The 17,053-nt window shown below is 41.5% G+C and overlaps 1 protein-coding gene and 1 non-coding gene across 2 annotated transcripts in view; both read right to left on the bottom strand.

The window, feature by feature from the left end:
- Positions 1-46: 46 nt before the first annotated feature.
- The window catches only part of PLEKHG1 (pleckstrin homology and RhoGEF domain containing G1), a 212,322-nt gene continuing 195,315 nt past the window's right edge, over positions 47-17,053 (bottom strand). Inside the window, exons 14-17 of the mRNA XM_012740928.3 lie at positions 15,530-15,568; positions 13,200-13,222; positions 9,218-10,835; positions 47-3,677 (exon numbers count right to left, since the gene is read on the bottom strand). Coding sequence (XP_012596382.2) covers positions 2,614-3,677; positions 9,218-10,835; positions 13,200-13,222; positions 15,530-15,568 — 2,744 coding nt within the window. The 3' untranslated portion in view covers positions 47-2,613. The remainder of the gene's footprint in view (positions 3,678-9,217; positions 10,836-13,199; positions 13,223-15,529; positions 15,569-17,053) is intronic.
- On the bottom strand, positions 16,196-16,327 carry LOC142871300 (small nucleolar RNA SNORA61). Its single transcript, XR_012919550.1, has one exon. It is a non-coding gene; the product is annotated as a small nucleolar RNA SNORA61 (small nucleolar RNA).

The raw sequence follows: 17,053 nt of genomic DNA on the forward strand, positions 1-17,053 counted from the left end.
TTTTTTTAAAAAGGTAATTTTGTGATTGATCTAATTTAGCCACTTATCAAGAAAACAAACCATCCCAGACACTAAATTCAGTATTTCAAAAGTAATCCAAAGATACACAAGAGTCTGTCATGGGCTACTGAAACATAGTAAGACAAGGTCATATGGCTAGATGTGGTTTGGAAAAATCTTGATGTATTAGAATAAACACATTAATTCACACTATAATTTACTTTGTACTTTACAAACTTTATTAAATAATGGGCATTACTAACTTTTATTATCTTATATACAGTATTTAAACTATGTTTTCCTAGATGCATTTTTTCCCCCACAAAGAATAATGTAGGTGAAAAGTGAACTTATTAAAAAAAAAAAGAAGAAGAACCACCTTCAGTACAGGAAACTAATAAGAACTTGACATACTTTTAAGTACATGTAACTTTTCCCCCCAATTATATACATCCCCACCCCACCTCCAAAAGAAACTATTTTTAAACAAAAGCAATCATTTGATAACCTTGAAGGAAAATACAAACATGATTATACATACACAGCTCTTAAAACCTGTGTCCTGGCCAACAGAAGTGATCTATAAAACTACAGATTTGTTCTTGAACCTAAGAACCACATAGATATTTTATATAGTAAGACATCCACCTTTGTGCAGTGGGGGGTGTATTCCTACAGGCGATGCCAAGTTGTACAAGACACTAGTGTGGAGAATAATTTCTGAAAGACAATTTCTATTATGGACTATTAGAATTTGGGTCATATAAACCAAAAAGCAAAAATGGGAAACTACATTCCTGGGGCAAGAGTCAGGTAGCTGTTTATAGGTAATACAAATGTACTTACACACACATCGGTAGCAAGTCTTAAGAACATACTTTCTTATGCTTATCTTTTTTGATACTTCTTAATCTTGAAAACTCATATCATGTTTAAATGAAGGCAGTGAAAAGAGGAATGTTTCCAGAACCATGTTATTCAATATGGGCTTTGTTTTATAAGCTATAATAGTGTGGAGAAGCAATAAACTTGGGTTATTTAAAAAGTAAAACAAATGCCTTAGGTACCTATTTGTAAAATAAAAATGGTCACATTTGATGTTTTACAGTTAAGAGGCATAGGACTTAAAAAGAGGAAAAGAATTATGATGTCACTTATTCAATATTATTGCTTATCTTTAAATGAGAAACCCTGACCCCTTTCCCTACACAAAGTATTTATCTTTTAAAATGGAAACTCAGAGGGTGGGGAAGGGCCACAGAATATACCTACCACTGCTTAAAAAAATGCCACTATTTGAGAAAGCATTCCTGCTGTATTAACCATGGTCTTAACAAAATAGAATACTTTTATAAGGTAGCAATAAATCTGCCTTTTTCTCTTTAGCTTTGATTTTGCTTTTTACTCACATCTTTTGTTTTTTTTTTTTTTTTTTTGGTTTTCTTTCCTAAGGAGTGGGAATAGTATATAGTATCACAATGAAATCCTGTATAAAGACTATAATTACAATTTAAAAGATATTAGAACCTAGTTAACCAAAAGATTCTGTTTTTATATGCCTCACAAGAATTGCAAAAAGGCTCCATGTTACACATGGTTTAGAAAATTGATTCTTGCCCTCCTATTCCTGCAGCCAGTGACTTCTCAGGGCTAAGGTCAAGTAGCCCATTTGGCAGAGTCCAAAACTCAGGAAGCTGCCATGTGAAAAACTCCTCTGGGAAAGGTGACTTCTTAAAGTGCTTTGTCTTATTTTAGCTTATGGTTCCGCACACACAATGCCGTGGAGGTCTTTGTTTTGGGTTTTGTGTCACAATCAAGCTGCTCCCAGAAGTCATCCTATCTTTTCTAAGAACTAAGTGAATCTGCATTTTATTGACCTTGGTTTTCTTTAGGCCATTAAGGAAATAATTCATTTCACCCCAGAAATCATATACTCAACGCGATGAGCAGTGCATTCTCCAGGCCTTGTCCAGGAATACAGGCAAAGGGCTTTGCTTAAACAACAAAATGCAAATTGGTCCTGCTACATTTTAATTTTCAATAGCCACACAATTTCTACGTGAAAATGAAATGATATAGGAATACTGGCATGGAAACTCTAAAACGGGCACTGCAGACTATGTGACAATGAGAGATCTCTGACTTACATTATTCTAAAGTCTTGCCACAGATGTAACAAAAATTCTTTAAACAGCTTTCCGTGCTGCCTTTGAGTCACAGGATAAAATTACTTGGGGCTTCCGGATAATATGAGAGGATTATTGCATTTCTTATCGTATAAGCACTTTGTCAGGATAAGGGGAAAAAAACATCATGGCAGCCCATCATGTTAAAAAAAAAAAAAAAAGCCTAAAAGTTTTCAAGTAAGGTTGACTTACAGGAAACAGGAAGACAATCAGCATCAGAAAGTATACCGTTAGATGCTGAAGTTTGCTACAGTACAATCCTGGCTGTATCGTCAGCCAATGCAAAAAGTTGTGCTGTAAAAGAAAGTATATTTTACACCTCTAGTTATTACAAAATGGTTTTAATCTGGTACATATAAAACACCTCATCAGTATTTATAGTTCTTAGGAGAATAAGAAGCTAATTCAGGCAGCTGTTACTAAAACCTTAAGCAAAGCTGCTGGAACTTAGACACTGAAATTTTTCCCTTAAAGACTGTACAATGTTTTGTTGGTTGGGAGATGGCCCCCTCCAAAGATAGTCGCTCAGCTTGCCAGATTCATTACATGATGTCAGATAGGGTGAAAGCTCCAGCTTGCTGTTTATTGGCTTTCTGGGAGCGCACGGGCTATTCAAAGAGTAAGACGTGCTTCTGCTGCAGCTGCTATCCGGAAAGTCAGCATCCACGGTCTTCGAGTCAGCTTTCCTCCTGCGATTGTGGGATGGCTCCAACTCTGCCTCATCTTCCTCTGACTTTATTTCCACATAGTCATCTTCATCTCCTTCAGTCTCTTTGAAATTGGAAAAATAGTTCTGTGTCGCCATTTGGGCATTTAAGGGCAAATTTCTATTTACTACCAAAACTTTCTGCGAGTCCTGGAGTGTGAGATCCGAGAGTTTTTCTGTGCCCGGCTGCTGTGAGTCAGCAATGCCTGGCAGCAAGTCCTGGTGACTCTCGCACCTGGAACTCCTGTGTAGTGACAGCAGCCGCTGCTTTTCCGTTTCACTGGGGTAGTTGATGGAGTCCATCGATTTGTTTATCAGGATTGAGGACGATGACTGGGACCTGTTATAAGGCTGATATTTTGCACCGATTCCTTTCCGACCCAAAGAGTTGTAAAGATGGCCCTGACACAAGTTCTCTTTGTTGGGCTGGCTGACTATCACGCTGCATCTCTGCAGGGAACCCGGCAGAGGGTCGGAGGTTTGAAGAGAAGGCACGGAGCAAGCCGCGGACAATTGTCGGGGCGTACTTTTGGTACTGATCTCTAAAGTGGGATATCTTGACCTCAAGTCTTGCTCTGGCTGGGGACAGAAATCTGCTAACTCTCCATTACTGTAGGTTGAGTGCAGAAGCCAATTCTCGCTACCCTGTTGGACCTGGGAAGGTGACGCAGACCTGGGGAGAGAGAGGTCTTGAGGGCTGGCCCAGCCATCCTTCTGAATTTTAAGGGGAGTCTCCCTGAATACAATCTGGTCATACAGTTGGGAATACTCAGCAATCCTGGCACCTGGAAGGCAAATATTAAAATAATAAATACACATGGGATTATTCCTGCACAGACTAAAAATAACAATATAACATTCTAACCAACATATTAAAAATATTCTTAACAGTAGATAGGACTTAAGTGACATCTGAGGATGAGTAATCACTGAACATTAAGCAATACAAACTAGCAAAATAATCCATGGTTTAATATAGATACAAGTGCTACCTAAAAGTTCATTTAATTTGATCTAATTCTGCATTGTGTTATATCAACAGCAGGTCTGCAAGTGCCCACTGCATGTAATACAAATTTCTAGTGTTCGTTATAAGCATGAAGCAGTATCCAGTGCTAAAAATGGGCATCACATTAATAAAAACAAGAAAGTCAGTACTTAAGCCTTGGTCCATGAAAAATAACTCAAGTAGTCATTAAAAGAATCACAGCCACAATCCCCAGTGCAGTGGCTACCCTGGCTTCTCACCACGCTCCTTGCTCTCAACTACTTCTAGGAGTCTGCTCCTGGTGGCTGTTCCTGCACTTCTTGCTTCCAGGCAGCCTTCCACTGCCACTGTCTGGAGGAACCATGTCTAGGGGAGGTCCTCCCCTCCAGCACAACCAAGCCACACGTGTTGACTAACTCACATCTCCTTTCTCATCCCCAAGAACCCGAGCACTAAAGCCTGTGCCACCAAGACATTAAGAATGAGCCATCTGTGCATGCTCAATAATCTAATGCTCTCTAGTATTGGTTCAAGAATAGGATCTGACAGTTACTTCCACAAAAGCTTTTGCCACTTAAAATTAAGCTATGAGGCCATTTTCTTCTTTGCTCCCCCACAGAGCACAGGTATTTCTAAAGACATTAACTGAACCATGATACACAGAGAGGATTCTCTTGGACCAGCAATGATTTAGGAGCAGGAACCCAGAGATGTCAGTTTCAAGAGCTGTCCCCCCCTCCCCAATCCAGGTACCCACATGACCACCTTAGAATCAAAGAACTCCATGTGTCCCATAAACTGCTCAGACCACATCTACATAATCTCTGTGAAGGGAATCTATCCCATATGACAACCAGCTGGTGAAATTATGTTTTCTTCTTTAAGCTTTTTATATGTTTAATAACCTGTTATTAGTAAATTAATCCTTGAATTTAAACTAAATACTCATTTAGTTGAGTTTCTGCCATTTCTTTTGAGTCTATTTTCTATGAGGACAGAAAACAACCCATTATTATGTGCCTTTTAATTGCAACCCCCTCAATTCTCTCACCTCCAATTCCCTGCAATCAAGGTAAATAGTTTAACTTCTCATTACTGATCTATATTCAAATATTTTGGGTTTTCAACTCTAGATTCCTTGGAAAGACAGATATGATTAGATTTGAAATTTCTAATAACAAAAACTTGAGAAATTACTCCTTAAAGGGCATAGTAAAGACTCTTAATACCAATGAAGATTTACTACCTAGGCCCACTTGATTGTGTCTAAAGAAAAATAAAAATAAAAAAATAAAGAAAAGTAAATAAAATTAAATATATATAAAAAAAGATTTAATACCACCTTAAGAGAAAGAGTATAAAAATCTCCATGGACACCAGTCTACCTATGTTAGCCATCTCAAAACCTATAACGTTTCATTAACTAGGAAACTAAAAGGCAGCTAGATCTTTAACACAGTGGTGGGTTAGCAGTCCCACCTGAATGGTCTGTCCAAGCCATTCTCACACACACGACAGCCCTGAGCCTCATCCCACAGCTCAATCAGGAAGGCCCTGAACTTTCACAAGCTTCCAAGAACACGTCAACTTTGGCGAATGCAGCAAAACTAATTAAAACGTTCACTGAGCTATTTCCAGTATCAAAATCCAACCCTAACGACTTGTAAGAACCATCAGCTCTTGACTTTAGTCCAGATACTTTGAAGCCCTATATTATCCAAAATATTCAAACTATTTCTCCTGCCTTTGTCTTCCTTATCATACTACTCATGTCTTCCTTTGCTTAATCAACTCCTACCCATCTCTCAAGATCCTCCTAAGTCCTAGCCTATTCCATCCTGGAATCCTTTGCTAACTGATTTCCCTCCTCTGAAGTCTTACATAGTGTGCACTTAGCTGTTGGCTGTGTATGCGTACACATGCATGCAGACTCACAGTTTCTGTTGCTAATTGTTTTATATAGGCTACTTTATTATGCCAGCTAGTCTCTGAGCCTTTTTTTTTTTTCCTCTGAGCTTTTGATCTTGGAGAACATTGATGGGCATTTTGCTGAACTGCCCCGTAGAGCACCTAGTTCTAAACAGAAGTTGTTCTAAACAACTACTTCATTACTCAGTTTTTTCACTCCCTTTTACTTTAAGCATAGTGTTAAAAATGGATATGCTCTTCCTGGGACCATACCACTGAGGCTGGAAAGGCGGCCTGGAAGTCAGGTCATAGCAGGAAAAGGGGAAGCAGGAAGACAGCCTTGGATTAAAACACTTCCTACGGATGACTTGTAACAGGCACAATTTCTTTCGATAACAGAGCAGATCATTTATCAGTTTTTATTAAAAAGAATCTCACTAGATAATATACTGTGCTTATCTAAGTTTCTTTTTGTTTCAACTTGATTTTCTAAGAGAGTCTAGAACTTGTATGATGCCAGTGTGAACAAAAGACAAGTTTCCAGAGCACCAACTGTGATTAAATAGATTCCACTAGCCAGATATATAGGGAACAGCCATCCCCAGATGGCACCTCTAACCTAAAAAGCCTAGCGTTAGCTGGATCAAGGTTCCCCCATATACTTAGTTTTGACATTAACAGTCTTTATAGAACATGTACATTATCATTACATGACAATCTCAGGAATGTCTCTGGTTTATTTCCTTTTTTTGAAGGTTTGAAAATTGGAGTTCTTATGATTCCAGATAAAAATTTGAAGTAATCCTTGCCAAGGGAAATATCACACATGCTATTTTCAAGACAGAGGATTAAAATCAACGTTTCTAATGTCGTCTGAGTCATAGACAGAAGCATAAAATCGTGCCTTCCCTACTTTACACAAGGAAGAAAATTCCTCAAGCCCATATGGAGTTTTCTCCCACGTGAAAACGTCACCAAAAAAACAGAAACCCAAAGTCCTCCTTGGTCTCAAAGACTATTAGGAGGGAGGTCTGATGGAACAAAACTGCCAGTATCTACAGCAGGCTCTAAAACATAGAAGCAACTAGACCTGGTTGAGTGATTTATAGGCGGGAATCTGACCCGGGGCCTGTAGACCCCGGCTAGAGAGTTCAATAAAGGTGCTCGAGAGTTTCAGCAGGTGAATAGGGTGCTCCTCCTTCCGCACAACACCGAGAGCAAGCTCCTGGCAAAGTGGCAAGGCCCACACGAAGAAGTCTGGAGAATCGGTCCATTCGACTACGACGTCCTGTGCCCAGATAAACAAGAAAGAGAAAAGGAGTCATCATGTCAACTGATGGAAAGCCTCGTGGGCACAGGAAGTGGTCTCGATCACTCGGACGGAAGAGGCGTGGATATAGCGTCAGGTCCTGAGAGATGGCAGGCCCGAGGGACATGCTCCTGAGCTCTCAGAAGATGACTCTGGAGAGATCGCCTCCCCTTCGTTGGGGAGAACTTCGATAGTAGCCCACCATGTCAAGAAAGGACCCAGATGCAAAGCTGAGAAAAGATCCTATGGGATCCCAAGATGATACCAGCAGGCAAAACAAAAAGAACCACCAAAAGTGAGAGGAAGCAACAGAAACCCCACTGTGGAATCATTTAACACACTTAAAAGGTGGGTAAAAAAGACTATTCAAGGTAGTTGTAGGCTCTAATGACTCAGTATGGAAGGACATGCTTCTATCCAGATAAGAGTTTTATATATTAACAGATGGTCTATATTCACAACAACCTGGCCCAGGTGATTCCTGGTATACTCCTGGTATACTTTTTATTATATGTGCTCCTAACTGCAGGCATGATCCATCACCATCGGAAACCTTTGTATCACATCTTCTCTTATTCTGAGAAGGCCCAGCCCACACTTGGTCAATGGTTGCAATGGCCAATATACAACTCTTTCTAAGGCCATCTATGCCCTTTGCCCAAAAATAGTCCTTCTGAAGCGGGAACTCAGTTACTTTCTCTAAGTTTAACAGCAAACCAGCTTAGCAACAACACTAGCACTGGAAAAGCAACATGAATTACTTGCAGCACATTACTGCAAGGAGAAAAGTCTCTCACATGCATACAAAAATCACTATTAACCTTTATTTGATTAAAAAGAAGATGAGGAAGAACTCAAAGAGTCTTTAAAATCCTTCAGGCATCAATCCCAGGGTTTCACTCCCCTATCCACTGAGAAATTTTACTGAAGATTAAAGATTTAGACAATTCTTAAATACTCTCCAACGTAAAACAAAACTTTACAGCTTGTCTTATAACTTATGATTCATTTAGGATTTCGACATCCCTTCCCATTCTCTGGTTTCCATAGAGGTAGATATGTCAATTCCAAAGAAAGGAGGGTAGTGGCATCACCCTGTCCCATGTGCGTGTCCCGATGAAGCCAGTTATCTGAACCTGTCCTGAAACTGACCCATTCAAGTTTTTGCTTCATTGGAGAATCAACTCCTCTCGTTTGACACTGAGGTGGTCCTTTGTCAGAAAATCTAGGGCAGAATTTCTTAATGATGGAAAGGCCATACTATTTTAAAATGCAGATTCCTAGGCCCATGCTCTGAAATCTCTCTGGGTCTGGAAGTACAAGCTCCTCAAGGTTTTTCCTTCCATGACAGTCACGTGCTTTATGCTCTTCCCCTGAGATCTGTGCTAAGTTTTGGCCTTCAAAACAGTCAAACTATGAACATCTCATTCCTATAGCCCTGATCTTACCAATTTCACACCTAAGATCCTAGTTTAGCTATGCCCACGCAGAGGAAGTCTGACGGAATAACTAAACTTCTTGGAAGCATATATGAGAACACCAAATTAGATGGTGTTAAATGCATTACAGGAGCTATTTTAAAAATCTGAATAGTAACCGAAATACGTGAGAAAACAACTGAGTTACAGTGTGAACCACCAAGTAAAGTACAAAAAAGACTTTTATTGGTCTTCGTTAGCAGAGGTAGATATTTTTTGTCGGGATTCTGAAGCAAGGAGCACTCATTCTATGTGCTTCCATACCTTAAAAGATTACACAAGCTACTCCACCTCCTAACAAATTACTAGAAACACAGGGAAAAGCTTGATATATCACAAATGCAAACTGATTGTTTTTCTTCATACTTTAGGTTACCTTAGAGAAAACTTTCTTAAAATATCGGTTCTGTCGTGACCATGTTACAAGCACAACCAAACCCTCTGAGGCCAAATCATGCTACAACTTGCATAACTCAGTGGACGCAAAGTGAGAAAAGGTCAGCCATGACTTTAATCGCGTCTTTCAGATAATAAAGCTTGCGTGTCAGTGTTCTCACAGGTGTGTCCATTCTAAGGACATTTAGAATCTGGAAACCACCCTCACATCTTACTTTCGAGAAGGAAGAAAAGCAGTGAACATACCAATGGCAGGCCCTCCTTGTTTCTTCTCCTCCAAGATCGCGGCCAGATCTTTGTGCACGGACTTAGGGTGCTGACTGGCCGGTGGCAGCTCCAACTCCGGACTTTTCACTTTTAAAAGTTGATTTGCCTTCTTGATCTTCTGGCTGTACTGCCGAGCCATCATGAAAACCCTGCTTTTCGTCTTATCCGTGGCCTCCATCCCTGCGTCAGGGTTGTCTGGGTCTGTTTGGGACAGACTGCAGGCCAGGTCGTACGGGCTGTCCACAGGAGGCATCTCGCTGGCCAGAGAGAGCCGGTTAAGACTCATAAAGGAGCCTTCTCTAGAAATGAGGTCTTCTTCAAATGGGTAGTTGGCCCGGCTCACTCTGGAGGCCCTGCTTTTCACAGGCGCCAGGAAGGCCTGGCTCCCGGGCAGTGACAGCATGGATGTAGAGTGGGCCGGGTCCCGGCCCAGCACGGGGGTGCTCTCAGCGTGCAGCCTGTCTTGCACGTCATCTTTGCTCACGGGAAATGCGGCAAGGACACGGTCCCTGGTCTTGTCTTCGTTCTTCTTGATGTAATTTTCCAGGTCGTTCCAGATTTCATCTACTTCTTCAGACAGTTTGTCAGCTGTGGGCTTGTCAGCGACAGACAAGGTACAGCTGGAAGAGCTGTACAGCAGGCTCAGGTAGTCGTTATCAGAGGTACCCTGGTGGTGAGGCGTCTCGTCCTCGCTGAACTGGAGGCTGTCTTGGGAAACAAATGGCCTCAGACTGTCACAGCACACAAAGTCGGCTTCCAGACCCAAAAAAGTGCTCCTCTTTGGGCGCTTTAGGCTGCTGCACTTGAAATCCAGCGACGGCGGATCTGGGAGCCCTATAGTGTCATAGATGTTTTCTTCGACCACCTGGAGTTCGTGTGTGCTCTGGCTGGATGCCTCCCGGCCCGTGAGGGCTCCATCCTTCTGTGTGTGCAGGGGGCCCTGACTGTGGCCCGCTTGCCTCTTTGGGAAGGCTAACTCCGGGGTGCTCTTGGGGCGAACGGAGTCCCTACTTGATCTAATGGGAGTGGATTCAGCTTCTTCCCGTTTCGCAACCATGAGTTTTAAGTCCTCATAACTTATGTTATCATAGACGTGGTCTATGTCATCGATTGTCAACTCTATAGACGACCCAAAGGGAGTCCGCCCGTCCTGCTCTTCTGTTCCGGGGCTGTTCTGAGAGCCATCGCTGTCCCTGATTCTTATTTCAGGAGGGCACGTGTTGCTCTCACCAGCACTGCTGGCCCTCCTGACGACCCTGTGACCAGGGCCGAGAGTCTCTGTGGACTCAATCTGCCCCACGTGCCAGCTGCAAGGGCGACTCGAAGTGCTGTCTTCACACAGTCTGGCAGAGTTCAAATCTGAGGAGGAGAAGGATGGCACGAACATCTGATAGTCATCTTCGTCATCCTCGTTCTCCTGTGTGGGCCGTGGGCTGGGAAACAAGGCTTGCCTGATCTGGTGATCCGTCCAGATGTTTCTGACGGCTCCACTCCCGCGAAACACGCCGATCGTGGCAGAGCTGCTCGGCTGACTGTTCCTCTGGGCAGGAGACGGCCGTGCTGAGGTCAGCCGGGGAGAGCCTTCCTCCCTGGAAACCTGAGGAAGAGAGAAATGTATCAACTGAGTGACAGAACATGGGGAAGATACATCATTTAGGAATTTCTCCTAAATGTGTTTACATGTTGCCTCTGCCACTATAGGCTATGATATTCTTAAAGGAAATGATCAGGAGACAGTGTTGATTTTAATTGAGTTGAAAAGCACTTCAGATTTCTGCAAAGGGGCAGAAAAGACAGGAATATTTATTAGTACTTAGAAATTAGGCTGGGCAATATGCAGACATTCTCTAAACTCAATATTCACACTCTGTGAATTAGATATGGCTGTACCAGTTTCACAGAAAGGAAATCTAGGCTCCTAAGGATTCAGTAAGTTTCTCTGCTTAGTCAGTAAAGCCTAGGCCTCAAACTTAGGTTTGACTCCAAAACTCTTGCCCCCAAAAGCAAAGGTTTTCTTCAAGGATATCAGCTAAATACAGAAAACTCTTAGATACTTCAAATAAATGTGGTATGTATATGAATATATATAGTTTCAAGGAATGATATCTGGTTTATATTTGAGACTTTCTAAGGAGGCTTAGACCTAGTGCTTGACTCCTAGGAGTCTCATGGTTTCTGGTATACCAGAAGCTCCTACTGGTGATCTGACTGCATACTCCAAGGGTTTCCCTTAAATCTGCAGGCCCATCCCGAACTGGGCCAGCATTGCCTTGGTTTACAGATTCTAGGCAAAGTCTTTGCTGTAACAATGTTTAATCCACTATTGAGCTAATGATATTTTTACTTTCTTTCAAAATATATTTAATTAAGAAACATTTAGTTTCCTGTTAGGAAGTAAAATATGAGTGACATTAATGATTCCTAATCACAGAAAACAATGGGGTCTTTTATAGCTTGGAACCTTCCTTGATGGAGCTCAGTGGTACAGACAGGAGTGGATGACCCTCTGACACGACCCTATAGGTAGAAGGGTTAGCTTCAAAGAGTTGAAAGGGTTAAGATCATTCAAACTAATTAATACTAGGTACCTATTTTCTAAGCAAAACACTACAGTTACCTATTAGAAACGTCAAGTTAGGAAGAACTTTTCATCACTTGTCAATTAAACTGGGATATGGGCCGGGCGTGGTGGCTCACGTCTGTAATCCTAGCACTCTGGGAGACCAAGGCAGGTGGATCGCTCAAGGTCGGGAGTTCAAAGCCAGCCTGAACAAGAGCAAGACCCCGTCTCTACTATAAAGAAAGAAATTAATTGGCCAACTAACATATATATAGAGAAAAAATTAGCTGGGCATGGTGGCGCATGCCTGTAGTCTCAGCTACTCAGGAGGCTGAGGCAGGAGGATTGCTTGAGCCCAGGAGTTTGAAGTTGCTGTGAGCTAGGCTGACACCACAGCACTCACTCTAGCCTGGGCAACAAATGACACTCTGTCTCAAAAAAAAAAAAAAAAAAAAAAAAAAAATTACTGTTAGCATGATGACGTCAGTGTGAAAAAAAAAAAATCAAAGCCTCATGCCATATTTCATGACAATGAACCAATTAAGTTTCAAAAGCTTCCAAACAAAAACACATAACTTAAAAAATTGCATATGCCCTGAGCCATGAAAATCACTCAAAGACTTTGTTGATTTTTAGACATTGTATTGGTTTTAACTGAAAGATATAGCCTTTATCAACAGGGTCACTTTGGCCCTGTGCTAAGCCATGGTACAAGTGGAACTGTGGAGGGGCAGTTTCATAGCCACATCCTTACAGATAGAGAATGATCAATTCTCTAAGAATTGTTAAGTAAGCCATCTGATCCATAGGCACAGTGGACAAACCACTGGATACAGATCTTCCAACAGAGCCTACCACTCTTATTCCCTCTCTCCTAACCTTTTATCAGGGGGAGAAGAATAAAAACTTGGTGTTGCAAAGTTTCTTTCTGTCATATATCATCACACCTCTGATATCCACAGCAGAACCGTATTCTTGGAAGGGGCTCCTCATCCCCCTGAATGAAGGCTGGTGCTTTGAGGAGGGGGTTATGCATAGGAGGCCAAGGCCTTGCTCTACCCCAGGGCAGAGGCACAAGGCAGGGGTGAGGTGGCTCCCCTAGTACCCTGCAGGTGTTACAGCCTAAGGTAAGGTTACAACTCCTGAGGTGAGAGGTGGGGCAGAAGAATGAATAAATAATTGCCTTAGTTCTAAGAGATGGGGTAGGGGAAAGAGGAAGTTGATAAGAATGAGTCTTTGCTTACATCAGATATAAATAATTCAAAATGTAAAGTAAATGTAACACATCCAATTTCCAAAATGTAAAAATGTTAACACTTGGGATGAGATATACAGGAGAGGGCACCTATAAATGGTGGCTAAAATTAAGTGTTTTGAAATAAGAAATATGATAGAGCTTACCTTTTGGATGTCTTGTGCTGTTTCTGCAAAATAAAAGTTTGGTTTAAGTTAGAGAATTAAAACTGTATCTCTCATATAAATATGAAATAATATTTTATAGGACATAAAAAACCTATTGCCAATAATTGAAGCCCAGGTAACTTCTGGGCCCTTTAGATATAATTTTCAGAACATGCCTTTCAATTATCCCAAGTATATATCCTCTACGGTACATAAAACCACCATATTATGTATGTACCTGAGGTTAGATATCTTCCTTAATTTCTGAGAGCAATGAACTAATTCATGTTAATAAGTTTCAAATGCTTCCAAACAAAATATGCATTGTCTGATTTTTAAAAAAAGCCCTGAGCAATGAAAACCATATAAAGACAACTATTTCAGCTGTCAGTAGTTAGTGCCAAAGGGGGGGGGGGGAAAGATATGACAACTATGCTTCTGTTGATTTTTAGGCATTTCATTTGTTTTAACTGCAGGATGCAGCCTTTTAACCACTTCGGTACAAGCATCGACTATAGTCGATAGCCACAGATGAATGGGCACAGTGACTGTAGCCGACAGTGGTGATATGACTTCTAATTTTTCATTTATCAAAATTAAATTGTGAACATTTTAAAATAATGTAATGAAAACATATGTATATGTTACCTATCCTGATTTACATTACAAGTAAAGCTGCCTGTAAAGTAAAACAAGGTGTCAGTGCTTCCAAGCTTTCCTCATCACACAAGAGGAAAACGGATTCGTCGTCAATGCACAGCACATGCTACCGTGCGGACTGTGAGTGCCGGCTGTGGGCAAGGGTTCACGGTCGGTGAGTGCCGTACGCACGTGGTTAATCAGCGGGGTTACCCTGGTGCTGAGCTAAGGAGTGCTGCAAGTGGAATCATGGGGAGAAATTTACACAGCCACTTCCTTACTGACATTCTTTACACACAGCCCGATTATGTATGTCTCACTGTTGACAACTGTTTAATGACAGAAGTATATAAAGTACTTCCCTCCCATGAATCCCAGCCCCTCAAGGTAACCACAATGAACAGTTTCATGTTCATCCTTCCAGCTCCTGCACCGCTCCTGCTGCACCAAAGTTATTTTTTTGTTTTTAAAATAAAGATGCAATATGCAACTTTTCTTCTGCTAAATATATTAATATGTGGACATTTGTTAGTAGAGATCCTCTTCATTTTTTTCAACAGCTATAATTTCATCTTGTGAATGGCTGCACTATACTCTCTTTAACCATTTCTCACTGGATGGGAATTTTGTGGAGTTTCCTATTACAAATATTGCAAACAACAAACTCGTATATAAATCTAGCCACATTTAGGTAAGGACATGTATGCAGGTGAAACTGGTGGGTGAAGGGCATGCACACATTTTATTATTGATTTATTTTTTTTTTTTTGAGACAGAGTCTCACTCTGTTGCCCAGGCTAGAGTGCCGTGGTATTGGCCTAGCTCACAGCAACCTCAAACTCCTGGGCTCAAGCAATCCTCCTGCCTCAGCCTCCTGAGTAGCTGGGACTACAGGCATGTGCCATCATGTCCGGCTAATTTTTTCTATATATTTTTAGTTGGCCAATGAATTTCTATTTTTAGTAGAGATGGGGTCTCACTCTTGCTCAGGCTGGTTTTGAATTCCTGACCTTGAGCGATCTTCCCGTCTCAGCCTCCCAGAGTGCTAGGATTACAGGCGTGAGCCACCATGCCCGCCCTTACTCTGTCATTTTATGCACACATTTTAAATTCAAACAGGCATTACTGATTTTGCTTTGAAATGTTTCAAAAATTTACACTCCCACCAACAGTTTTGGAGTGCCTATTTGTCTGTATGTTTTGTCCAAGCTCATAGCTTTCCCCCCTCTATTTCATTTAAACATTTTTCTGATTACTAATATGGGTGACCATTTTTAAATTTTACTGGCAGTTTGTGTTTCTTCTGGGAAGCTGCCCAAGTATATTCTCTGTACTTTAAAAAACAGTCCTTTATATAAAAAAAATTATATATATAAATATATATATTTAAAAGAGTCCTTTGTCTCTTTTCTATGACATATGGGGTTTCTTTTTATTTTTTTAGTTTCCTCCAGGTTTAATTTATGGGGTTTCTTTATATAATAGAGATATTAATCATTTTATACCTGTTTTTTTATGTTACAAATATATGTCATTTGACTGTAAATTTCATAATGAGACACAGAAGTTAATCTTCTCGTAATCAAATCAAATCTGTCAATCTATAATTCCTCTGGTATTTATTTTAACGTGTGGTTTAATTTAGTGGATATAAGCAAGAATAAAACAAGAAAACATATTTTAGGACTTACCACTGGTTTTCAAAACTTTATGTGCTCTTGAGGAAGGTTCTGGGAGAAAAAAAAAAGCATCATTTGTAAGACCAAATCAAAATTTTTTCTTTATAAATGAATTATTTATTTATTGACAGACTGAGCTCTATCAAATTTACCTAAATCCCCATTGCTCAGAGACACTTAGGAGCAAGAAATTTACTGGGTCAAAATGGTAGGATAAATGACAACTTGTGGAATCAGAAGTCACATCACAGAAAAGCAGAATCCGACTATCAACCCCGCTGCCAGCAGAGCAGCTTCCTCAGCCTGAACTACCACCTACAAGCTAGTAACTTTCAACTGTGTGCTTTTATGCCAGAGGCTACAAAGCTTCAGCCTTCCCAAATTCAACATATCTCAATCTCCTCCCACATGTCCCCTCTTAATCTGCCTCTTCATCTGCACTTCCTCTCTGGGATACCTCCCGAACCGGCAACCAGGATGGCATTCTCTGTTTCTCCTCCCGTTTTCATCCATCACTGTCCTGGAGGTCCCCAGTAATGCCCCCCACCCCATCTTAATCCAAGCCTTCTTCCTCTCTCACCCGGACTAGTGCTAGCAGGACCACCCTCTAGCTGGTCTCCCTGCCCATTTCATTCCCCTCTTGGAGCCAGAGTTCTGTCCTTTTTTATTTTTATTCAACCTTGTTTGAAACTAGCCCACGTGCTATATAACAAACTACAACACTGCGTGGCCTGCTTCAGCATTACTTTTCCTCCTTTTACGGCCACCAAGACCAGTGTTCAGATCTGATGGGAAAGGGAACTGGAGGGCCAGAGTTCTGTCCTTAAAATGCAAACATTTTTAGAGTTCATTGCCTGATATCCTTCGGCAACTTGCAGGGTTAAGTTCAAAACCTATGTATGGGTGGCCCACTGGGCCTCCAAGGTCAGGCTCCTATCTGCCTATCTCTAGCCATATCTCTTTGCACTTCACCTCACCCACCTCTTCCTCCACCCCCAGCTCCATCCCTCACTCCGGCCATTCCGGCAACAGGCACCTATCCTAAGGTACACTGGCTCGAGCCTGAGTGCCTCTGCACATGCTGTCCCTGTGCCATCCACCTCCTCAGCCTGCAGAGTCCACCAGGGTGCTGGTCCTCTGCTCTGTGGACCTCCCTTCTCCTTCCTAGGGGGTTAACCTCTGCCTCTCTTCACTCTTCCTGCCATCCAGCCTCTGCCATGGCCCCATCGTACACAGACTGGCGTTTATTCACATTTTCCGTGTGTCTCCCGCTAGGAGCTCCTTGCAAGCAGGAGTCACGTGTATTTTTCATCCTTGCATTCCCAGTCCTTAGCAAGGCATAGACTAGATACCCAAATTCCGATTCAAATAAAACCAAACATTTGAGGCCAGGACAATACCTCGTGGAGTCTGGTGCAGCAAACGTGAGTTGGGACCTTAGCTTTGGATTATCTTTTGTGTGTGTCAGCCGCAGGATACCATTTTTCATTAGTAAGAGCAAATAGGGCTTAAGTATCTGTAAGTCAGCAGTAAGAG

Source organism: Microcebus murinus, chromosome 5 (assembly GCF_040939455.1).
Source record: "Microcebus murinus isolate Inina chromosome 5, M.murinus_Inina_mat1.0, whole genome shotgun sequence".
In the NCBI taxonomy this organism is placed as follows: Eukaryota; Metazoa; Chordata; class Mammalia; order Primates; family Cheirogaleidae; genus Microcebus; species Microcebus murinus.